This window comes from Patella vulgata, chromosome 3 (genome assembly GCF_932274485.2).
Source record: "Patella vulgata chromosome 3, xgPatVulg1.2, whole genome shotgun sequence".
Lineage (NCBI taxonomy): Eukaryota > Metazoa > Mollusca > Gastropoda > Patellidae > Patella > Patella vulgata.
In genome coordinates this window covers 856,909-883,932 of record NC_065881.2, presented here as the reverse complement: position 1 = coordinate 883,932, position 27,024 = coordinate 856,909, and the positions used below count along the sequence as shown (strand labels likewise).

The 27,024-nt window shown below is 37.2% G+C and overlaps 1 protein-coding gene and 1 long non-coding RNA gene across 5 annotated transcripts in view; both read right to left on the bottom strand.

Moving 5' to 3' along the window:
* Positions 1 to 367: 367 nt before the first annotated feature.
* Positions 368 to 27,024, bottom strand: part of LOC126816426 (uncharacterized) — a 51,418-nt gene continuing 24,761 nt past the window's right edge. Inside the window, exons 1-8 of one of the 3 annotated variants that reach the window (XM_050542968.2) lie at positions 23,443 to 23,490; positions 12,737 to 12,811; positions 12,200 to 12,342; positions 8,012 to 8,237; positions 6,583 to 6,719; positions 5,980 to 6,193; positions 3,747 to 3,879; positions 368 to 2,880 (exon numbers count right to left, since the gene is read on the bottom strand). In XM_050542968.2, the coding sequence (XP_050398925.1) occupies position 2,880; positions 3,747 to 3,879; positions 5,980 to 6,193; positions 6,583 to 6,719; positions 8,012 to 8,237; positions 12,200 to 12,342; positions 12,737 to 12,811; positions 23,443 to 23,464 (951 nt within the window). In that variant the 5' untranslated portion in view covers positions 23,465 to 23,490 and the 3' untranslated portion in view covers positions 368 to 2,879. Of the gene's footprint in view, positions 2,881 to 3,746; positions 3,880 to 5,979; positions 6,194 to 6,582; positions 6,720 to 8,011; positions 8,238 to 12,199; positions 12,343 to 12,736; positions 12,812 to 13,608; positions 13,956 to 23,442; positions 23,491 to 27,024 lie in introns of those variants that run through there. The other 2 variants (XM_050542969.2, XM_050542967.2) reach the window with 2 other exon arrangements.
* Positions 16,615 to 23,013, bottom strand: LOC130012152 (uncharacterized). Of its 2 annotated transcripts, XR_008787492.1 has the most exons (3): positions 22,509 to 23,013; positions 18,298 to 18,408; positions 16,615 to 17,837 (listed from the first exon to the last, which is right to left on the bottom strand). It is a non-coding gene; the product is annotated as an uncharacterized LOC130012152 (long non-coding RNA). The 2 variants fall into 2 exon arrangements; XR_008787491.1 differs by lacking the exon at positions 22,509 to 23,013 and having other exon boundaries at positions 18,298 to 19,611.

Here is a 27,024-nt window from a genome sequence, read left to right as displayed (position 1 = left end):
TTTACACAAAGAAATCAATCAGATATCTAAACGACCATCTACAACACTAAAAATAGTGCATTATTATCCACCACCTTCCACAATAAAACCAATCGCCATTCTAAACAAACATCTCCTGAAGTGAAACCAACAATTATTCGAATCCGCCATGTCGCACAAGCCACTACGTTCCAGCATCAATCCATTAGGTACTGAAAACCACCATTTCCTATTCTGCATCACCATCTCCACCAAGTATCAACCAATCCCCAGAGAACGCTGTGCTAAAATTACTTTATATAGATTGGTATTACATTAATATGTGTTTTAAGACCTAGTTTCGTCTATTCTAAGGTTCCAAAGAATAGAGTCATATGCCTTTTAAACGTGAAGTTAATTCGATATTTATTAACCGAAAAGGTTCATTGACCAATAATATCTCGTATTTTGAGTCGAATAATTATAAATTTGAACATTACTAAACCCCATCATATCTCACACCCAAACCAGTCATAACCTAAACCACCATATCTTACATTTAAACTGAACAACATTTCTCATATTTAAACTAGTCATTACCTAAACCATCATATCTTACATTCAAAATAAACATTACGCTAAACCATCATTTCTCATATTTAAAATAGTCATTTATCCCCGCCTTCCGAATCGGAACTTACTCCGGAATATGAATCACCTCCCCCAGTTCAACTTTCTAATAACCAAATACTCCAATTGTATAAATTGCCTGACATCACGAGGAGAGCATATACTGGAAGGCTTGAAACATAATTCATAACGAGTGAATTTTTAAAACATATTTATTTATTATATAAAAGAATAAAATAAATTATCCCCCTCCATCTTGAAGGACTTGGGACCTACTATGTTAGTCATCGACTGGTGGTTTATATAATAATGACTAGATACACAATACATCTTACATAAGTCTTACACTATATGTAGTATTACATCGTATATAAGTCTCTATACAACAATATATGTAGAAATATAGATTGAAAAAAAAATATATTTACAAATTCTCATTTTGATAGCAAAATAAACCAGCAGCTGCTACACTGTAACAAAAATTTCCGTGAAAAAACGTAAAAAATTCCGGAAACAAAAATTACCAGGAAAATTTTATCCGTATTTGTTTTTCCTGTAATTTACAGAAATTCCTTCAATTAACATAAATTCCATTTTCAAATACAGAAAAAAAAATCCTGGTAAATTTTGTTTCCTGACCATGAAGGTGATAAAAATTTCATTGAATTAACCATTGACTTTATACGCGTGCGTGAAATAGCTTTATTTAACGTCCGCTTCCACCGAAGTGATATCGCAAATAATTTTTAAACGTAACCTCTTTTCGCTATTATAAGAATCGAGAGCAAGGTATCACAAACCACTACTCGTCAGTGGTTGGAGGCTTTCAGATGTATGTTTGCGGTATTATCAATTCGCAGGTATGCAGACTCTGCCATAGACACAAAAACCGATTTACACTGGCCAACCGGTTGTACTATCCGGACTTTAGCGTGCTTGATTACCAGATATTACAACTTTAACACCCGCAGCATTAAAACATACTTATACATATTTATGAAAATACTTACAATCTGATTACCGTATGATGAATAACAATACACTTTATAGATCTTATAAATAATGGAAATTAGATATACATGTCAATTAATATACCAAACGTTACAAAATATGATTCTTCATATTATGGTTAATAAATTGAAATGAATACTATAACATGATGATTATTAGGAATGATTATATATGTATACGATTACTTATCGTTGCACCGTTTATCCCGTAAAACAACAGAATTAAGTCCATTACAGAACGGAATAAAACATTTTATCCCTAAATTTCACGGAACTTCCTTGTCATTCCACTGTTTATTCCGTAAAATAACAGAATTAAGTCCGTTATAGAAGGGAATAAAACATTTTATCCCTAAATTTCACGGAAATTTCCTGTTTAATACTGAGTATTTCACAGAAATACATAAAACACGTAATTTGAAGAAATAATTCAGACAATTAACACAATTTCTCCAAAAAATCCATCGATTAACAGAAAAAAAGGTGTTAAATTACGGAATTCGGCCACATAAAAAATGGATATTTTTTAGAGTGTAGGACAATTTGCAAGAGATGGATAGAGAACAAGGTAAAACGAAACGCGATGTTTTGTACAATCAGGGGCAATAACCCAGAAAGTTACGGTCCGATATGCGCAAATATCGAAAGGAACCAAGATCTTTTGGAGATAAACCTATATTTCAAGTTTCGTATCGTAAACCAGGATCTACAACCTTGGTATTAGATACTTTTACACTATTTGCGTACAAGTAGCGGCTATTTTGTCGGGAAGTTTCGGTCAGATGTTCACAAAGTTTGAACTAAACTATCATTAGGGTGTAACCGTGATATAGTATGCACCACGGATATAATTAAACGCTTTTTAAAGTCAGATGTGAAATGTTACCGCTACAGGGTCCACAAGCTAAAACTACGATTTTTTTCCTACGACCAGGGGTCGCATCCGTCAAGTTAAGAGTCGGATTTGCATGAACCGATGTCGATGGGAGAGAAACCTATATTGCAAATTTCGTCGAAATCGGATAAAAATTGTAACCAGTAGACTGTCCACAAACAAATTGTGGATGGACGGACAGGGGCGTATAAAAATATATACCAAAAATACATTTTAAATTGTTTGATACAAACTTATTCAAATAAGTAACTGTAATAAGAAATGGACCAACAGGATTTTTAACCCACACAGAGGTTTTCCAAACCTATGCATGTTAAAAATTCACCAGAAGATAACTAACAAAGGTGATGTTAAGATAACAATAACATCACCAACGTAGGATAAACCCTGAAATATATAAACACAGTTAATTACTTCAATACATTATATAATTGTAATGAGTTATTATTATAGATCAATACACGCGTGTATAATAATCCGACCCCCTTTGCGAGGATCACGTGGCTAAGTGGGTAAGACGCTGGCTCGCTAGCCTGGAGGTCGGGTGTTCGATCCCTGCATTGGCCGAGAAAGTTCATCCAGATTTTCCGGCGTGGTTTCCCCTTGTCAGTGATGCAGGACGGAGGGCCTGACAAGGACAGCTGTCTAGTCGTTCGGATGGGACGAAAAACCGAGGTCCCGTGTACACATTGGCGTGTACGTAAAAGATCCCTGGCAGTTGGAATTCGATATAAGAGTAGGCCGTAGCGCCGCTGCCCGGGCAAAATTTCCCTCATAGCATACTGTATGGAGCAGAACAGTTGGACGTTAAACCCCATTTCATTTCGACCCCTTTTGCAATAATTATGTTAATATTCTTTTGATGTTAAAAGAGTTCACATAGCGAAATTGGCTGATGACACTGTTGTTTGCACTCAACCTATCAAATTTACCCTGAGACAATAACAGGCAGTATTATTTGTTCTTACTAGTCCCGTGGGATGTAAGAGACAATAACAAGTAATAACAAGTACTTACTAGTCCTGTGAGACAATAACAAGTAGTAACAAGTAGTACTTACTAGTCCTGTGGGACAATAACAAGTAGTAATAAGTACTTACTAGTCAATAACAAGTAGTAACAAGTACTTACTAGTCCTGTGAGTTGTGAGAGATAATATAGGAGACAATAACAAGTAGTAACAAGTACTTACTAGTCCTGTGAGTTGTGAGAGATAATATAGGAGACAATAACAAGTAGTAACAAGTACTTACTAGTCCTTTGAGATGTGAGAGATAATAGAGCAGACAATAACAAGTATTACTGTACTGTAACCAACAGGTGATCTGGTAGCTGTTGATGTCCGTGAATCTGCTCTAGACGTTACAGTATTCAGCTTCACTTCTTCTGATATAAAAATAAAATGGCAACATTCAACAGCTATTATTAAATGAAAAAAAGAAATTATCAAACTTACCCGGCCCCATCTGGAAAATCAATTAGTTTACTACAAATACTTGTTACACTTGTGCGCATATCAACTACGCCAATTCCGGTATTTACATTATTCAATGTCATATAAGGCAACGTGAAGTTGGCACGTTATTCGGGATTCGGGGTTCGGGATTCGCGAATCCCGAATACCGTGCTGGCTCGTTATTCGGGATTCGCCAATAACGAATAACGAGCCAGCACGTTATTCGGGATTCGCCACTAAAATAGAACGACCTACGTTGCATCCGACCATTTCCTCTCTACCGCCGACAGTAGGGGTAAGTGAACGTTGGGTGACCGACTAACAAGGAGACGACCGTTTGTCGAGCGACTAGGGTGTTGGCTGGTTTATTGACATACACGGGGCAGTACTCTCCTGAACTCACATGTTGTATTGCCGAATCCCGAATAACGAGCCAGCACGTTATTCGTTATTCGCAAATCCCGAATAACGAGCCATCACGTTATTTGGGATTCGGCACTAAAACTGAACGACCTACGTTGCATCCGACCATTTCCTCTCTACTTCCGGGGTGGTGTGGGGGCCGAATGTTCAAGCACGTGCGCGCTGTATCATTAAGCCTGTCATTGAGTCAACCTGCGTGGTTTCGAATCACCGGTTGTACGTGGCAAGGAGTAGGGTCGCCTTTCCAACCTCGTGGGTTTTGTCCGGGTCCTCCGGTTTCCACCCACTGCTAAAGACCCCTACGAGCAAGCGAATTATTGAAATAAAATTTAAACTATATGTTAGTCTCGAAATGACCTAGTTTGTGTCGAGTCGACGTTAAACCTCATTTTTTTTTCTCTCTCTCTCTACCCCCGACCGTAGGGGTAAGTGCACGGGGCAGTCATCTCCAGCAATCACCTGTTGTATTGCCGAATCCCGAATCCCGTGCTGGCTCGTTATTCGGGATTCGCCAATAACGAATAACGAGCCAGCACGTTATTCGGGATTCGGGATTCGCCACTAAAACAGAACGACCTACATTGCATCCGACCATTTCCTCTCTACCCCCGACCGTAGGGGTAAGTGAACTTTGGGTGACCGACTAACAAGGAGACGAACGTTTGTCGAGCGAATAGGGTGTTGGCTGGTTTGTTGCATCCGACCATTTCCTCTCTACCGCCGACAGTAGGGGTAAGTGAACGTTGGGTGACCGACTAACAAGGAGACGACCGTTTGTCGAGCGACTAGGGTGTTGGCTGGTTTATTGACATACACGGGGCAGTCCTCTCCTGAACTCACCTGTTGTATTTCCGAATCCCGAATCCCGAATAACGTGCTGGCCAACCTCGTGGGTTTTCTCCGGGTCCTCCGGTTTCCACCCACTGCTAAAGACCCCTACGAGCAAGCGAATTATTGAAATAAAATTAAACTATATGTTAGTCTCGACCTAGTTTGTGTCGAGTGGACGTTAAACCTCATTTTTTTCTCCCTGTGCCTCTCTCTCTCTCTGTCTGTCTGTCTCTATCTCTCTCTCCTTATCTCTCTCTCTACCCCCGACCGTAGGGGTAAGTGAACGTTGGGTGACCGACTAACAAGGAGACGACCGTTTCTTGAGCGAATAGGGTGTTGGCTGGTTTGTTGGCGTGCACGGGGCAGTCATCTCCTGAACTCACCTGTTGTATTGCCGAATCCCGAATAACGTGCTGGCTCGTTATTCGTGATTCGCCAATAGACAGGCGACCCTATTCCTTGCCACGTACAACCGGGGATTCGAAACCACGCAAGTTGACTCAATGACAGGCTTAATGATACAGCGTGCACGGGATTCGGGATTTGGGATTCGGCAATACAACAGGTGATTGCTGGAGATGACTGCCCCGTGCACGCCAACAAACCAGACAACAACCTACCATGCAATTATTATTCCGATATTTACACTACGTCTTTTAACAATATCATATCTACAACACAAATGACTGTAATTATGTGTACTTTACCTTTTAAAATTTTTCTTTTTAACAATATCATATCCATAACATAAATTACTATAATAATGTTTACTGTACCTTTTAAAAGTGTTTTTTTTAATAGTTGCTCTCCATCACCCAGTGTTAACCGACAGACATACTGCCACCACAAATCTTCCACTGAGACTCTTTTCAATGTTAGATTGATCTCTTCACTAGTTTTATCTTCATTTGGTGTTTTTGTAAGGACCACTCTATTGATAAACTGACCCTGATCAGTAAATTCATCCTGATACCAATATCCTACCTCAACCTTCAAAAACATTAAACATTCTGATCACTTTTACGAATGACGTTATCGGCCACATATAGACCCAATTTTATGAATGTTATTTACTGTTCGGTAAAAGAAGTTTATAATTACATGGTACAAACTAAAGAGTAGGGACATCATGGATCATCTTTTTTTTATGAAATGTCAACCCAGATGAGAATGATAAATGAAAAGGGGCCTCCTCGGTGAACTGATTAGGCGACAGGGCAAAACTTAACACATACGATAGAGAAGGCAGTGGTGAGAATAGTACATTGCATACAGCTTCTAATTGCACCCATTCTAAACACCGTGACCTCCTGCCCTTTAACACCTTACATAACACAGAAAGTATCTAGGGTGTTAATTAAATGTAAATTGAGGTTCACCATTTCACTTTCACTGTTATTTTCTCGTCTTATAAACACGGCAAGTGCTTGATGAGGATATCTGTATTCCCAAATAAATGTAACATCTTCTTCCAAGGTAGCATACTTTTCATTTTCAGGATTTATCCAGTATGGTCCTAGGAAATAAATTTACATTAATATGAGTCATTTGGATAAATATTAGTTAACATCTCGCCATTCAATCTGGTAATCCGTTAATAACTCGGGATAATCTCCACATAACGGGGCTTATTACCAGGAGTACCTCTAAGCACTCTTGAATATCCCGAGGTAATATCGTTTATTTAAATTATTAGTTGAAAACTTACATGCAAATAACTTGAATATCGACATGAAATGAGACCCTCTGTATATTTGGATAAGCAAAGTTCTTTCGGGCTTCATGAACAAGGAAAGCTTAAACTAGAAAATCGCAGTAGTCATTTTCTATTGCATCCAATCTTCGAAAATGAGAACGGAATATTGTATATTTCCTTTTACCTTTATCAATTTAAGACTTTCAGGAAATAATGTAAATATCTACGTCAGATGAAAGAAAACTAGATGATAACAATTTATTTGCTGCCAATTGTTTTATCTGCATGTTAAAGTCACTTATTTGTATATTTCGTCCAACATGGCGGATCACGTGTAAGATGGAGGTAAAAGCTTGATTTGAACCTGCGATCTATATTTCCATGCCAACAGATTGACTAAGCGAAAATTTGTTACATAGCGACAGATGTTATAGACGCTTCGTGCAATCTTGACCTGCGAAATCGATCTTAATATCAACCTGTCCGCTATCGACACGCCTGGTGGTCCTGCTGGCATTCATTAGTCATTATGTAACATCAACTTGTGGCTGGTCGGTTTTATTTAACTTCCTTTGTCCGATAATCAAACTGTACTGAATGTTAAATCTGATATGTTACAGTGGCCAGATGTGTAATGAGATCGGATCCTTTGTCTAGAAGGGTTTATAAACCCAGAATATAAACGAATCGACAGAAGAGGCTAGGCGGGGGCGTCTAGAAGTTAACTTGAGATCAGGCAGGCCTCGAGTTAAGACGGACAACGGTCATGTAAGAGTTGGGAGTTGGCACACTAATTACAGAGTCTTAAGTTTTATACATGATATGTTAGAAGCATAATAAAAGTATTATTTGAAGTTAAACCAGTGTTGTCGTCAAGAACCTACCATAAAGACGCAATACTGTCACAAATTCTTATATGAAAAGGGTATTTTCATGGTGGACATCTATAATTTTTACCCGTAAAACGTCTTTCTAAATTCTACTTTCATCGACCGCATTTTTATTTCCAACTTTTGATTGTCTAATACTCACGATTTTTTCTTTCTATATTTTATTATATCGCATTTTGAATCATGTACCCGTCAATAATCTACTAAATTACTGTTACTTACTCAGCGCTCTCAATTCAATTGATAAACTATCCCTTTTTACTGGATCGCCAAAGTTTACTTGACAGTTGTACTGGAGGTCGTAGTCTATATGAATAGGATTTTCTAGTATCAGAGATACTTTGTTCTCATTCGTTCCATTTATGTGAACTGTATTAAGGGTCAATTCAGTTGATATGAAGGGATCCGGTTTAAATCCTCCTTCCTTTGTCCATTTTCCTACAGGAACCTGCAATCATTTACACATAGAGCCATTTACACATATCTACCAATGACATCAACACACACTCATTTACTCATATACATGCTATTTCTATTTTAAATCCTCCTTCCTTTGTCCATTTTCCTACAGGAACCTTCAATCATTTACACATAGAGCCATTTACACATATCTACCAATGACATCAACACGCAATCATTTACTCATATACATGCTATTTCTATAAACTATAAAAAATACAGCATTAACAATAGATCGAACATATATTTAATCGTTTCACGCGCTGAAAAACAAACTCAGTGCCACAAACTCGGGTCCAGAGTTGTCAAGGTCGCATCAGGTCATCATAAGGATACAAAACTTAATAAATATGCCAATCTATGCAATATATCACAAATAATTAAATATATTCATGTCTACATGTTATACATCAACCAATTTTATTAATAGTAGATAAACAAGCTTGTAGTATCACAGATTAATAATCTGTTGACAATAAATACTTCTTGACTACGGCTTTAAAGCTGTATAGTGATATAATTCGGTAAATCGTTCAAGATACTGATGGCGATATAATTAAATGATGTGAACTGATCTCTACCCGAGCATTTTGGAACAGAAAAATTGAATAAACTAGATCTTGTACCGTGTTGATGAGTATTTGAATTTTGATTTAAGGTATGATGGACAATTATTATGAAAAATCTTATGTAAATTATTTACTTTTAACTATTTAAAGATACATTATGGGAGATATTTATAGAGAGTTGGCCATTCTTGCTATAACAGTTCAAAAGTAGATGATGAAAGAAGAATATATTGAAAAATTCAGTCAAATTACTTTATTCTGAACATAGTTATCATCGTTGTAATATTTGCCTAGAAATGGTAGCGAAATGTGTCTTCACCTTCGCCGAACGTTTGATTGACAGGCGTTAACTCCGCCTACATATCTCGATTATCAAGTAAAGTTTTCAATGGCGTACGGAAACGCGTTGCAGCGGCCTCGCTAAGTACACTCTATCATTTAGCCTCGATCTAACTGACGTATTTTCATCAGGTTACCCCTTATCTGATTTAATCAATTAGTGAAATCCTATTTAAATCCGAGATGTAGCCGAGCAATCCGTGGGTCTACAGAGTTGATTTTGGTCTTGTTGTTTAAATAAAGATCTAATTTATAATTTCTATAACATCTGAAGCCTAAATTAAAACTTGCAATAATCAGATTTAGCTCTTGCATAATGCATGTTTAACTCGGTTTTCAACATTTAGTATTTTGAAATATGAATATGAAACACGATCTCTACGTCCGGGCACATGTACAAATCTAAGAACCTTGTTTTTAACAACTTGTAGTTTATTATTAAATGATTGATTCACACCAGCATACCAGACTGAGCAGGCATACTCAAAGTGGCAGTGAATAAGTGCAGAACAATGTATATGTTTAGTTTTTTTGCATAGGCATAATATTGTTATCAGTTTCCTCACCAGACAAGTATTTGTCAAAATATAGACACAAATATTTTAGACTATCCGTTGTTTTTACGGTATAGTTATTGCAGATTATTATAAACTGTTTAATATGACTTAGTTTAAGATTAGGCCAAAAGAGAATACATTCGGTTTTACCGAGATGGAGCGACAGTTTATTATCGATAAGCCATTCTGAACAGGAATCAAGACCACAACTATGTGTTTGTTAAACGACTTCAGGATTCTGGTCGGAAAATAATATTGTATAAGATAAGTTTACGTTATTGCGGGATGCTGATAGCCATATCCTTTACATAGCTCGGAAATAATAACGGTCCCAGGATACTACCCTGGGGCACTCCACAGGTTATGGAAGCAGGTTCGGATAACGTATCACCAACATTGACTACTTGTTTCATATTTGACAGATATGAGTAAAACCCACCAGTTTTAGATTCTCACATAAGACAACAGGATCGACAGTATCAAATGTTTTCTGGAGGTCAAGCATTATCATCCTTGTAAATAGACCTTTTGCATTTTGGTCTTTCAAGTGGTCTAAAATGTGTGACAAAGTGATTTATATTTCTCACCAAATTGAACAGTATCATTTAGGTACATAGAACTTAATGAACTCTGCTAGTTTTAACAATATATGATTTTTGACTTTCATCTCTATATAAACTTCTGTTAAGCACGAGCTTATTAAACATCTAATTGATTCAGTGTGTTCTTTACAAACTACGTGTGGTCTTTGCACACGCTCCGCTTTACTTCAAAGGAATATGCATTGGTCAGTAGGCATGCCGTGACGAGATAAAAGAGACAATTGCATGTATGACCATGTGTGCTAGGGTATATATTGAGGAGTTCACTGACAGGAGAGAGGAGCCGGGAGGAGAAGAAAGGGTTGGACGAGTGTATGGACTCACCCGAGTTCAGCCGCTGCCTTGGCAGAGGGGCGGAATGGTTGATTCAAGATTGTTAGATGTGTTCCTGTCGTAGATAGTTCCGGTATATTAGTTTAAGTTCCAGTATAGACTAGTTTATGTATTGCTGTTGTAATTTTGTAGATGTTTGATATTCTGTTCCCGTTGTAAATAAACCATATATTTACGAAACCGGTCTACTGTTATCACTAACAATAGTGTTACAAATGTGCATCAGACATGAGTCTGTAGAGTATCTTCCACGAAAACCCGACTGATACTCATAGAGAATGTTGTTTTCAGTGAGAAAAGACTAATTGAATGTATATAGATTTTTCAAGCACTTACAGGTCGATAGTTTCCTACGTCCAGAGAGCTAGCTTCAAATCATCAGGTACTGTGTTTTCTGATATTGATAAATTAATAAGAAATTGAATGTGAACTTTTAAGACGTCAACGCGGTCTTTTAAGAATCTTGCCGGGATCTCATCGAGCCCTGTACTTTTTTTCTGATTAAAGATAACAGAGTTGCTTGAAAATAAAATCATCAGTAGTTACATGATGTAAATTAAAAGTGCTTTTATTTACGTTCTTTTTAGTGTAGAAGTTCTGTTACCGAAGTGATTTAAAGTTAAATAAAATTAATCAAGGTGTAACATTATTTAAGACATCTAAGATATTTTGATCTGGGCAAAATGGCTGTAATCATTGGCAATAGGACAAACTCAGTCCTTCACGTTTAAGGGGAGCTTTCGCTCATGCTCCTCTAGACGCAGATCGGCTTTCCTTGGAAGGAGTCATTAAAGACTCCTGCAAATTAGCTAAATCGCTCTCCTAAATATGGAGATTAATAAACTATTTTCAGTTTTTGTTTACTTTTAAACTGCATATATTCAAGGTATCAGGAGCTTTTGATGGCTCCCGCACAATTTTATAAACATGAAGGACTGCAAAGAGAAGTTATTAAACATATCTCACAGGAGCTAAGTCGCTAATATTTTGGATCTAGAAAATGACACAAATGGGTCGCAACGCATATAATATAATATGAATGAATATAAACTGATTTAGATTCAATCGTTACGGTTTTTACTCTAATTCCAAATCAGTTATCTTCGACGAATTACGCCAGAGGCCTAAATCGAGTGGCAGCCTGTAGCGTCTGGTTATTCCAGTCTACACCGAGGTATTTATTGCACATGCTCTCCAGATAAAAATATGGGACAATACAATAAAGTGTCAGCTAATTGAACGCGTTAAATAAATTAGAAGTGTCACTAGACGAGCAAATATTGATTTACCAGATAGAGGTACAGATTGACTTGCGTAATAAGCCATTTCCCCTGTGACCAATGGTAAAATGATTATTTTGTTTTAAATATTGGATATCAGAAGGTTATCTTTTCCCGGTAAAATCACAACATCGATGTTGATTTAAATTGACAAATAATTCGTGTTTTCAGTGTCGAAGACTTTGGATGATATTGAGTTAGAGAATTAGCGACTTTAAGTTATGATCAGTATGTAATAATGATTTAGTTTCATTAAATTATATGATCTTACTTCAATATCCTTGCTGTTTTTAAAGCGTGTAAAGACCATACTGCTGACAGGTTCTTTAGATTGATATATCCATTCCAGGGTAATTCTTTGACGCATAGTACTGATCACAGGATTTGTTGTATTGCCCCATTCGAACACAGAATCTAAAATACAATATACATAACCATGAAATTTGACAAACATAAAATTATTGATATATTAATACCTATGAAACAGGGTTTAACGTCCTACTTTACTGGGATTACTGGGCTACGGCCTACTTAAACATACATTATGCAAGAGCTAAATCTGCCAATTACAGTTCTTTCTTTAGGCCTGAAATGTTTTCTAAATTATTAATAAGACATTAATTAATTAACTTATCCAGACCATAATCTACTTTGCGATCCAGCGTCTTACGTACTGAACCTCCTCGGCTCAAATCATATTGAGAAAAAATAACGTTTCATAGACGGTGTCTTTTTATAACGTCCTAGTGTTCTGCACCATCTGTGCTATGATTAATTTTACTAATCTCTAGTAATACAATGTAAATACCTGGTGGGATAGGTGCTGTCACTGTACCCACTAACATCAACATCAACATCAACATCGTGTTATCTTCTGGAGTTGCTTAAATAGAAAATGCTTATTATCGAACTTAGTCAAGGTATTGATATAATAAAACAATACACTAAGTTTCATCACTCTCATCCAATTAGAACCAAATTAATCGTGAGTTATTGTATTCCAAAGTCTCGACCAATCAGACTGAAGTTTCTATTAAGCCTAAGCAGAAAATGCTCATCATCGAACTATAACACCAAGTTTCATCAATCACACTTAATTACAGCAAAGTTATCGCGTCCCAAAACACCAAACAATTGCTAATCTCTGTTTAGCGTAAGCTTTCTCGCCTAATAAACACCTACACCAAGTTTGAGCATTCTGGTGCAATTTGAAAGAGTTATTGTGTCTCAAAAAGGGGGAGAGAGAGAGAGAGAAATGGGATTTTACGTCCACTCGACACAAACTAGGTCATTTCGGGACTAACATTTGGTTTAATTTTATTTCAATAATTCACTTGTGCGTAGGGTTCTTTAGCAGTGGGAGGAAATCGGAGGACCCGGAGAAAACCCACGAGGTTGGACAGGCGACCCTACTCCTTGTCACGTACAATCGGGAATTCGAAACCACGCCAGTTGACTCAATGACAGGACGTATGATACAGCACGCACGTGCTAACCATTCGGCCATCCACCCCCTCCCCCCCGTCTTAAAAAGGTGTCACGGACAGACAGACAGGAAGACGAACCGACAGACGGGCAGGCCCATTTTAATACTCACCTGTTTCCTTCGCAAGACGGGAACAAATACAAAAAAACCCGCAAAAACCCCCAAATAACTTTTGGTTCTTTAGATATACTTACCACAGAACTAGAATTAATAAACACGCCAATAAAACACGTACATTGCCATACATGTAGTTGTGATCTGATGTTGAAACATAATTGTTTTACCTTAAACAATAATTTAGATATGGAGGAGAAGGGGGTCGTGCACCAACATCAATAGTTGCCTTCCTTAGGGTATAAGGAATACGTATACCAAGTTCCAAGATAATCCATTCAGAATTGTGGCTTTCGGGCGCTAAAGACAAAATTGGGCGTGGCTCTGCCCCTGGGGGGTCGGAGCATTCACTAAAATGAATAGTTGATGTCCTTAGGATATAAGGAATACATATGCCAAGTACCAAGTTGATCCATTAAGGATTGTGGCCCTCGCCCCGGGGGGGGGGGGGGCAGGGCATTCACCAAAATCAATAGTTGACGCACTTAGGTTATAAGGAATACATATGCCAAGTACCAAGTTGATCCATTCAGAATTCCGGCCTGTAAACGATAAACACAAAAATTGGGCGTGGCTCTGTCCCTGGGGGTCGGGACATGCAGTTGTCGTCCTTAAGCTATACTATTCAAAAAAAGTAGGGGATATTTGATTTTTAAGTGTTATTAAAGTCACCTAATGAAACTGACGAAGAAACAAATGACAAAATGAAATTAAGTTCACATTCATCGATTTATTCCAAATGATCGTTAGACTAAGTAAGGCACAGACTGACCATTATAAGGGTAAAATGATACCCGGGGTCAAACAGCAAAGTTACCACAGCATCACAACCAAGTCAGTAACGGGTAAATCCTCCTCTGTTTGCCAAACAAGCATTGATCCGACGTGGCATACTCCTAATGAGACGTCTAAGGTCATTTTGGTCCAGATTGTCCCATTCCTGTTGCAACGCAGCAGCAAGTTCTTGGACATTGGCAGGACGTTGTTGACGTTGACGTAACCTCTGTCCAAGCATGTCCTAGACATGTTCGATGGGGGAGAGGTCGGGACTCAGTGCTGGCCAAGGTAATGTGGTGATGTTCTGTTGTTGGAGGTAACCTGTAACGATCCTGGCCCTGTGACATCTTGCGTTGTCATCCTGGAAGATGAAACGGCGGCCATGACGTCGTGCGAACGGCACAACATGGACTGCCAAGATGTTGTCCCGGTAGTACTGGCCTGTAACACGCCCTGCAACAACACGTAAAGCCGTTCTTCCAGCAACAGTGATGCCTCCCCACACCATAACAGAACCACCCCCAAATCGATCATGTCTGATGACGTTAACGTCTTGGAAGCGCTCGTTTCGACGACGCCACACCCTCCTACGTCTGTCCAAAAAATCAACAGTGAACCTTGACTCATCTGAAAACATCACATTGCTCCAGCGTCGATTATCCCAGTGTTGACGATCCCTACACCAACGACGTCTTGCCTGAATGTGATGATCTCCCAAACAAGGGATCACGCGAGGACGTCGGGCGCGAAGGTGACCCCTATGCAGTCGATTCCGAATCGTCTGGCCACTCACTCTCACACCAGTGTCTGTTTGAAGACGAGCGCTGATCTGATTTGCTGTGATGACACGATTTCTCAAAGCCAAGGTACGGATAAATCGATCCTGGGCTTGAGTTGTCGCCCTTGGTCGACCTGAGCGTGGTCTGTCCTGTACAGATTGTGTATCACGGTATCTGGACCATAGCCTGCTTATGACAGACTGAGAAACATTCATCGTCCGCGCCACAACCGCCTGTGTTGTGCCGATCTGTAGCATGCCAAGGGCACGTAACCTTTCATTTTGGGTAAGCCGACGCATATCAAAATTTGTTTTCTGGTCACTAAAACAATTAAACTGATGTTTCCACCCTGGAATTCAATGCCACAATGACTGTAACATTCAAAGTCAGAGTCGTGCAAATCTTGGGTTGGACCCCCATGATGATCCCAAGCATCACCTGCATTCCATGCGGTAGCTATTGGTGCGTTTGGGCGTCACATGTAACTGGAAATGTTTCTTCTGTTAGGTTCTATAGTGACTTTTTTCGTAGTCATTTGCATATTTTAGTATTATGCCCCCAAAATCAAATATCCCCTACTTTTTTTGAATAGTATATAAGGAATACATATCCCAAGTTCAAAGACGATCCATTAAGAATCGTGGCATGTAGGCAACACACAGAGACACAAAAAACAAATCGGTGTGACTCTTCCCCTGAGTTTTGGGCAATAACCAAAAAACAATAGGTATGCAAAGTTTCAAAATGATCTGTTACGAATAGCGGCCTGTAGGCGAAACACAAGACACACAAACATTAGGCGTGGCTCTGTCCAAGGGGGTCGGGCATGCACCAAAAATAATAGAGGTCAGCCTTAGGGTATAAGGAATAAGTATAAAATTGCTGGCTGTAAGTGACACACACACAGACACACAAAAAGAAAATGAGCGTGGCTCTGCCCCATGGCATTCACCACACACAATTGGGATGTTCCTTAGGATAGAAGGAATAAGTATGCAAAGTTTCAAGGTGGTCTGTAGATGACAAACAAATATATACAAGAAACTGGCGTGGCTCTGCCACTGGGGGTGGGGCATGCACCAAAAACAATAGGGATCACCCTTAGGGTATAAGGAATTCATATGAAAATTTTTCAAGGCGATCGATTAAGAAATGTGGCCTATAGGCGACACACAGACTCACAAAAAGAAAATGGGCGTGGCTGTGCCCCTGAGTGCTGCGCGTGCACCCCAAACGATAGGGATGTTCCTGAGGGCACAAAGATTAAGTGTGCAAAGTTCCAAGATGATACGTTAAGAAATGCGGTCTGTAGACGACAAACAAACAAATACAAGAAATGGGCGTGGCTCTGCCTCCTGTGGTCGGGCATGCACCAAAAACAATAGGGCTCATCCTTAGGTTATAAGGAATAAGTATGTAAAGTTTCAAGATGATCATAATCACTTAAGAATTGCAGCCTGGGGGCGACACACAGGCACACACACAGAGACAGGGGCGACGGCAATATACGTCCACAACAAATTTAACATCTCCCTTCAAGAATTCTTTATTACAGATAGGTAATAATCCCCATGTAACAATAATCCCTATATATCAAATAATCCCCAATTAACTATTCACTAATTTAAATATATATAAATGTACAAAAACACAGTATTGAACAAGCGGTTGTCATACGTCCACATTAGCGAGAGATGGACAGAACAATCTAAAAAGATAGGCTGCCAGGCAACGATACATACGCAAACCGCAGCTAAGTCGTCACATATTTTTTCTTTTGTTCGCAATGAAGCATTTATAATACACTAAAATATGATTAAGAGTAACAACTCATTAGGTAATTAATAGAAAATCAGTAGAATTTGTTTGGCTTCTAGTAATAAAGGTCCATAACTCTGGCAGTAATTATCAGAAATATTTAAAAACTCAAAGGCGTCTTCATCTGACGACCTTAAACATTGTGTATAAAAAGTCAATCGGATATTAAATGATTTTTAACATCGGATAACAATTGAGACATTTCATGGGTCCACAACCTAATCATAAGTTTCATCAAAATCAGACACAAACTGTGACCCTTTAGAGGGTTCACAACCCTGGTATTAATTACCTGGAGCTGCCATTTTTGTCAGGCAGTTTCAGTCGAATGAACTCAAACTCATCCATCATTAGGATGTAAGGCTGATATATTTGAACAGATTATAAAGTCGAATAAATATTCTGACCTCTATAGGGACCACAAGCTATAAACTGGAATTTTTAGGGGTCATAATCCAGGAATTTATCTCCGTCTAAGCTGAAAATGCTTATCATCAAACACTGTTAAAGCATTCACCTAATAACCACATACAGCAAGTTTGAATAGTCTAGTTCAATAAAAGCAGAGTTATTGTGTTCCAAAAAGTGTGATGGACAGACAGACGGGCATACCCACTTTAATAAATGAAATGAAATGGGGTTTAACGTCCCACTGTTCTGCTCCTAACCTGAGACCCCACTTTAATAATGCACTTTAAAAATCTCCCGCATTGATCCAATGCACATTTAACATGCAGTCCATGCACACAATTGTCACATTCTATCCATTGTATAAGTTTGTTTTTCGGCCTCAGGCATGTAGCTGACGGGTCACAAAGGGTTGATGTGTTGGTTATAGTATATACTAATGCCCCAGCAATATATTTTCTATATATTGGTACATGTTGCATCCTCGTTATTATGGAATGAACGCCCACCATTAAAGCCTCCGCATACTGAAAATAAAAAGAAAACGAAAAATACAATTATGAAGCATTACCTGTGAAAGAAATATCTGGCAAACCATTTAGGGTACCACATATGTAATATTTAACAGACGCTTAAATGCAGCTATCTCAATGTGAGAAATGAAAAGTTGTGGGTGAACAATTGTCTATTAAAGGCTGCTGATCACAGCAAGAGTTGAACATACCCTTACTTACTTTCAGTAGGTGGCATAGTAATAATTTACTCAATATATTGACTCCAGAATGAAAGCGGAATATATATGAACTGGATGTCATCGAGAAACCGGGCTTGAAAATCATGCATAACTTTCTCGCCGCAGATGTCTGGCCCTACGTACAATTAACTATACTCCTCAGGCACAAACTTCGACACCCCACAAACTTCGACACATAATATAAAGCGTAAAATTTACATATAACAAGATAATGTATAGTAGTGTTTTCTTACCATAAAACCCCCACAACTTTCTCCATCTTCTTGATGGCAGACCCTACTATAGTCGCCTTCCCAGTCAACCAGCTTTTCTCCGTCTTGTCTGCCTTAAGCTTCATGAATTTTCTGGATTGAAAAAAAACTAAATAAATAAAAATCGGTTTCTGATATAAAACCATTGTCGGTATTTAGTATTTCAAAGACAAGGAACAGCTTAATTAGTCCTCTCAAGTCAGTGATTTAAAAGTTAATACTTTTGATTGGTTTTATTGAGTTCTTGGGAAAATATATAATGTAATCCCATATTGGAGTACAAGTGATCAGAAACATAAATAAACCAATAAGGATGTAATGCAGTTTTAAGTTAATGCTAATAAAACAATAATAAATTATAATTATAATATAAAAAAGGAAGCCCTAATCTGCTACGATGAGTTAAAAGTGTAAATTTTGGCTATTACATATTATTAGCTTATTACTTTTATTACGGTACCATTATTAGCACAGAGTAAAAATACACAGAGTGGCGACTCGCATTACGGCGCATAGTAACACAGCGACGCGCAATGCATCTTGGAAATTGTCTGTAATAAAACGCACACTGACAGTTCGCTCAACGACGTTACGATATCTATATCGATGAACTAAATCTCTTTAATTTCGTAGTTTTATAGTATTTTCGGTAACAAAACTACCGAGAATTATCACATACAATCATACGTTAGTTGTGTGTTTTTTTCGGGAATTTATAAAACATGATTCATATTTTTAAAACATGCATAGATAAAGCGTGGTACAGTCCGGAATGAATTGAGAGACGGCATTTGTGACGGTTTATGAATTGGTCTATAAGGCCGTAAATTATTGTCGATTTTTGTTGTTTCGATTCCCAGATTTGAAATGTAATTTCCATACACCTTAAAATGGACCATTTGAAAATGTCAAAGTGACACGCCCTTTTTTGGATAAGGCCTATTTTACTCAACATCAACATGATTTACCTTTGTCTTCTAGAGCTTATTACTGTGTGATTTTCTTTTTTATGTTATGTTAATAAAGTAAGCTTTCATTAAAATATAAAAAAATAATTTAAGAGTATTAAAATCGAATTTCAAATAGGCATATCACGTTTTCCAATAAACAGATTTGAGCCGTTGGTTGTTTTCCAAGATAAAATACCTTTGGCCCCAACGTTGACTCACTGTGTGCTTTTATGATTTTTGTTAATTAATTAATGTAGGCTTTCATTTTTTTTTTTTAAAAATTAAATAATTAACGATATTAAAATTCTATTTGAAATAGGCCTATAAAATTTTTCAATGAACATTATTTGAGTTGATTGGTTTCTCTTTTTACAAACAAGAATAAACCAAAAACAACTTTAGAATGAATACTTTGCATATTGCTCTGGGTGTCATGTAATGTTTTGACGGACTTTATAGGCCCCATAATACTATGAAATTATCCATTTTGCACTACTACACAAGAATATATTAAATTATTATAAATCTGAAGTTTGCTCTTGATATCCATGACATTAGTTCTGATCTGTGTTCAGAGTTACTTTTAATTTTGTGATTTTTTTTGTCAACTGATTATTTAGAAATAGAAAATTTAGTTTATACTGTGTACTTATGGAATTATCTGCCATGAAAACTGAAGTTAACCATACAGCATAATATTACTAGATAATAACAGAGTAAATTAAAATTATTTTGAATTACTGAATGGTTTAAAATTAGTGACAGTGCTTCAGTAAATATTTTATTGTTCGGATTAAGGCCTACCAGTAAAAGGGGAAATGTGATTTTGAATAGCTTAACAGTATTAGGCTTACTGTATTAAAAGCTTATTGCAACTGAAAATTGAGCAAAATAATATTTTTGTTATGAAATTTGGAAAGGTATATAACATACCATATACTTAACACTTAAATTGTTTACCACAAGTAATTGTAGACCTACATAGAATCACATTTTTCGATACACAAAATATAGAATGTAAAAAGAACATGCGAGAGGTCATATTATCATAAGTTAGATAGCCTAAAGACGTATACCTATAGATCTACTTCTAGGCCTACAGTACTCAGTACTCTACATTGGAGCGCCATGGAAAACGCATCACTTTTTTCTCCCAAATATTTTATTACTAGGTGGTTTTGTATGTATAATATTATGCAATACTATGAACTATTGTTTCACACAATGCTCCCAAACGCAAAAAATATCGGCCCGTGAAAAAAAAAATTGCACGAGATGCACATTAAAACCCCAATATTCACGTGCAGCATTGTGTGGGAGCCCTTTAAAAGCATGTTTTCAACTTAATGTGCAGTACATGAACTGTGAAACATCAATCTGTCGTAATTTGTTGTTGGACGTGTGAAGGAATCGAGCTAGAGATGCCGTATGATATGGGCTCAAGGACACCAGACATGGAGAAGAGTAGACTGGCAAAGTGTGCTCTTCAGTGATGAGAGAGTCGCTTTCATCTTTATCACGCTGATGGCCGTGATAATGGTGTGGGGAGGCTTCACATTTCATCACCGGACCGCCCTACGCATTTGCAGGGGTCGCGTTTATGCTGTAGCCTACCGTGATGATGGCCCGTGGAGGACACACGCGCTACTGACATCTGTGTCGTACTTTTGGTTTTGACCCCTCTGACTTTGTACCCTTGATTACAGATTAAACATCTATAAGTGTACAAATGTGTTGTTATTGATGTGTTCCCATCTGAATATTGTTCACAATAAGAAGCAAAATAAATAAGATATGTTTACAGGATCATTTTGTTATACGAAAAACTAAGTGATGAGTTTTTCATGGCGCTCAGTATATCATAATATGCAATATAATGCCAATTAATCAATCAAATATGAAAACACCTTTCACCAAATATGTACTCTTACAAAATAAAATTTTTGATGATATATACTGCTGTTATTATTATCTATAGTATTATAGTATTTTCTTCTGTTCAACTGCGAAGCGTCTTCTTTAGCCGACATGTTTAGTGACATTACAGACAAAACCCAAGATGCAGTGCGCGACCTATTTTGTATGCAAATGAAGCAGTCGCCACTCTGTGAATTTTTACTCTGTGATTATTAGTGCAAGAAAATGGATTACTAAATACCATAGCCTAGTCAGATGACACAATATAAAGAGAGAGAGACAGAAATTGGGTTTAACGTCCATTCGACACAAACTACGTGATTTCGAGACTAACATATGGTTTAATTTTTATTTCAATAATTCGTTTGCGCTTAGGGGTCTTTAGCAGTGGGAGGAAACTGGAGGACCTGGAGAAAACCCACGAGGTTGGACAGGCGACCCGTCTGCATGTCACGTACAACCGGGGATTCAAAAACACGCCAGTTGACTCAATGACAGGCCTTATGATACAGCGCGCACGTGCTAACCATTTGGCTTCAACCCCGCCACCCCCTACCAATATAAATAGGTACAACCCTATGCTAGATCATACTGAATTGGATCCCAATATGTTGTTAATGATTATTGACGGACAAAAGATTAAACATAAAGTGGGCTACAAGGAATACTTGTATCGAGTTCCAAGACGATCCACTAAAAAGTGTGGCCTGTAGGTAACACACAGGCACACAAAGCAAAAATGATTGTGACTCAGTCCCTGGGGGTTGGGCATTCACCACAAACAATAGGATCATCCTTAGGGTATAAGGAATAGGTAAACAAAGGTTCAGAAGGATCTGTAAAGAATTGCGGCCTGTAGGCGACACAAAGACACAGACAAAACTTGGCCGTGGCTCTGTCGCAGGGGGTAGTGCATGCACCAAAAATAATACGGGTCATCCTTAGGGTACATGGAAAAAGTATGAAAAGTATTCAAGACGATCCATTAAGAATTGTGACCTGTAGGCGACACGCAGACACATATGGGCGTGGCTCTGTCCCTGGGAGTTGGGCATGCACCAAAAACAATAGGGATCATTATGAATATGGACGTAAAAACATGAATCTGTTGCAAGACAGGATAGCCTACTAATATTAACGGCAAAAATGTCTACGAAAAAATCGCAAATTTCAAAACCCCACTTCGGCACTTGCACTGACTAGATATAATGTTTTAATAAAACTGAGTTTCAGAAATTATTGTCAAATCAGTTTCCCTGATCAATGAAAATACCGAAACAATCAGTGAAAAGATAATAAAATAGATACGTAACTTGGTAATCTTACCTTTTCTTTGGTACTTGTAGGTTTACGAAGTATGTCATGTAGACCTATCAAAGCCTTTCTCTTTCACCCAAAGAACAAACCATTTAGAATTATTGTCACCGCTATTTACTTTCAGTACTTTCAGGTAGACAACTATGCGATCACGCTTTTCTTTCTGCATCGCATTGCTCGTACTTGTACCAGTAAATGGACGGTCACAAAATTCATTAATACCAAGATTAGGCGGCTTATGATCGCGGTAATCCATTCAATACCCCGGGCAAAGTGCGTTGAGGTAATTTGCCCAGGGATCTTTTACATGCACACAGGATCTTGGTTTTCCGATCCAATCCGAACAATTAGACAGCTGTTCTTATCATGCCCTCCGTCCTGTACCACTAACATAGGGAAACCACGTCGGAAAATCATGATGAATTTTCTCGACCTCCAAGCTAGTCTCACCTACTTAGCCACCGTGACTCCCTACTATATTACCATAAAATTTACTATGCATGGCTTAGTGTGCTATTCATTTACTTTACTATTCTGGCTATTGTGTATTTCCTAGAATGTTCATTTTACCAGGAAACTTAGTTTCAAATATTTTCCACCCCCCCCTGAAAGTTGGCAGAATAATAACTAAAATGGTAACAATTTGATTTCTTTGGAATTTATGTTTTTCCTTAATTTTCAAACATAAAAAATAAAATAATGGATTGAACTTTATGTTTTACTAATTTGTTCAAATTTAAATCTTACTTCAATAAAAAAAAAAAATTTTGATCAAATAAATAATTGATTAAGATCTAAATTTGACTGTGATAAAATAAATAATAATTGAATCAAATTATATTTGACTACAATACATAATGGTTTATCTTTCACTTTCCGGAAAGGTGGTTGATACTTACTACAATGACAATAACAGGCGAATAAAAAACACTTCACTACTTACCATGGCAAATCTCAATTCCCATATGACAGTTAATCTGACCTAGAAGACGAGTATATCAGATACGTATGACATAATTGTATTGTATCTCAGTCGATTAGACGGATCGCTGCAGCAAATATGAGGTAAATGTATTGTATAGTGTCAACACTATAAATGAAATAAAATAATATGGGGTTTTACGTCGTATTGTTCTGCTCCGAACTGGGCTAATAAAGACGGGTATACGCCATGCAGTGTGCTATGAGGAAAACTTTACGCGGGTGTAACACTATCCTGGTCACGGGAAATTGACCAGGTACTTGCTGCACGGATTGATCAGCTGCACAGAGACTACCCATTGTACTAATATGGGCACAAGAAGGACAGTTGCCCGCGTGCCTAAAGCATGGAATTAACATATTTTGGATTATCAGACTATGATGTCATTGCCCGATTTTAAACGACCAGGCTACCAAAAACGTTTAGTTGCCGGTTAAATACTACTTCTACAATATCAATATACTGTTATGCATGCTACAATAACATAAATACACTGACACAAGTTATAACACTGTTGTTTAATTCTAAATAAATTCCATGTTCTATTGTTCGTTTTCTTCCACTTTAACCTAAACACAGAAAATTATAACTAAAATGTTCCTAAATTCCTCACATGTCCTAATTTCAAAATATTATTACACTACACTTAATATTGTTAAAGTTCAGTTTCACTTTAACTTCGGCAATTCATCATCTTGGATTTCCATTGGTCTTTTTCAGATACCATCTTCTCACCATCAAAACTTTCTTTTCTTGTAAGTAGGGTAGAAGTCCCGACTTTAAGAATTTTCAATCAGCACTTCTTTTGACGACTTGTGTTGGGACAAATTCATTCATCCTCAAATTAAACACGTCATCGTCATCAGACCAAAAACTAATTATTCCTAATTTAAAGCTTTATTTCAATATTAGTTTAACAGTATTATTAATTCTTACTCTTAATTAAAATTAAAAATTCATTTAATTATTACACTTAGGTAAACTCTCTCTACACACTATAAACCTCAGAATGCCTCGTTCGGCATTTCTGTCCAAACGAGGCAAAAAACGTGTCAAAATTTTTGCCCCGATTTTGCCTCGTTGTAACGAGGTGAAAAAAATACCTCGTTTCTCTGGAGTTCCAAAACGTGGTTTTTTTAATTGTCCTGTTTTTGGAACGAGGTATTTTGTTCAGAACGAGGCTGGGTAAAATTGCCTCGTTTACTAAACGAGGTATTTTATCCAAGATAATTATTAGCGGTATTTGCTGTCAACAAATAGAGCCATACAAATAATGTTCGGACCATCATGTGACCAATTGCAGATCTACAAATTAGATTATTTATTTGGGACATGATATTGTTCATAGTTATGGCTTACTACACTGGAGTTCTATTGTGTATAATAAACGCTTCCCAATCCAAACAAAACATAACAATGTCACGTGACAATATTACATATGGCGGATACAAGCGTTCTTTGATTACATGCTGTTTGGTTTGATTATTAAATAATACGGTAATCTGTATTTATGGGAAAAGGAGAATGAATTTCCCCAAATCCAAAACTAGATGACTGGAATATTTATTGAATGTTAAGTGAATATTTTATAAACAAAAATATTCGGATTTGCAGTTTTCTAGCTTAGGTGGATTTGTGATTTGAATCTAGAACTCAGTGTTTTATACATTTTATTATAAAATTGTAATAAATGTTTTACATGAATGAATAAAATCTACAATTTAAAAAAATACATTAACATTGTGATTTGACGCTCTACAAATCACTAAAAGTATAACAATTGCTTGTTGAAAAAGCGTTACTTATATGTTTTTTTTCCAATGCAGCAAAACCTACTTTGAAATATATTCAAAAAGAATGCGTCTTTTACAGATTTCAATATAACCACAAATGGTTGATTCTTTTAATGCTTAGATAAGTATTAATGGTTTTTATTTGAACATCAATTTATATAAGCGAAAAATAGTAAGATACATTATGTACATTTTATAACAAAACTCCCTTCCCATTTACTACTTCGGCGAATATCATTTGATAATTTAGATGATCAGAATTAAACACCGTTTTGCTATGTTATTATTTTTTTATGATTTGGTGGGGGTATACTAAATTAGGGGATTGGATTGAAAGATTATAGCTACCATCTTATGGAGACATAATGTGTGGTGCATTTACGGTCTGATAAAGCTCTATTCTTACATAAAGAATTCTTGATTCGCACGGAATTGTTTTAGCCGTGATCATTTTAAATCATGCTTATGCCAAGATCTGGGTAAGTGTTAATTTAACTAGATATCAGAAAAGTACCATGTTTTCATAAATTTTCTGACGATTAAGGTACTGTTTAGATAAATTGTACAATATTTATCAGTTCACTAGTTACAATAAAATCATGCATTATAGCTATTTTTATTTATTTATCCCTGGTACTTCACAATTCAATTTAGGGTGCATCAACATATTTAAAAATAAGTTTTAAAGCTTTAGGTCATTTTATTATATCTTTCTACCATAAATAATAGTCCGATTTAAAGGAGCTAAATCGCTAACATTTGGGACCTAGAAATTGACAAAAGTGGGTCGCAACGCATATAATACTGTAATCTGATTGTATATAAACTGATTTACATTCAATTGTTTCCGTTTTGACTCTAATTTCAAATCAGTTATGTCCAGCGAAATACGACATGAGTCTCAACCGAAGGCCAATTTCTAGCGTCTGGTTATTCCAGTCTATTGCGCATGCTCTCCAGAGTTGTGGAATATGTCTAGCTTCGTTCTTTCTGGTCATTTGTTACCAATGACGCTGAAACGCACTATGGTACACGATTCGTTTATTTTGTCTTAAATATTGGATATCAGGACTCCACCTTTTCCCGGTAGGATCACAACATCAATGTTGATTTGAATTGACATATAATTCGTGTTTTCAACGTGTAAGACTTTGGATGATATTGAGTTAGAGACTTAGCTACTTTAATTTAATCTTGTACTTTAATAAGAAATCGGTAAGTTGGGTGAGTTGGGTGAGTCCAGTGGCGTAAAACCACCCAATATTAAGATAATTCCCTACAACATCTAGAAACCCATTACTATTAAACTTTACAGCACAACATTACAGCAGAAGTTGTTAGTTATGATAAGAGTCATCAGATGTTACTGGATACGTGGTTAGTACGTGGATTTCAGAAGCCGGTACGAATGCGCGGTAGTGAATTAATATACAAGGGATACTCGTGGATAATATGAAATGAAATGGGGTTTAACGTTCTGTTCTGCTACATCGACATGGATAATGATGACGAGCTTACACCATGCAGTGTCTTATGACGAAATTTGTTCACCAGACCTTCTCGTAGTTTTGTCACATCCAAACGACTAACAGCTCTCCTTATCAAATCCTCCGCCTTGCACCCCATTGACTAGGGAAAGGGAGGGAGGGGCGGGGGCTCGTATTTGCGTCCCATCAAATAAATACCTCATCTCCTTGTCACCCTGCACCCACTGATAAGGCGGGGGACGGGGACCCGGGAAACTGTCTCG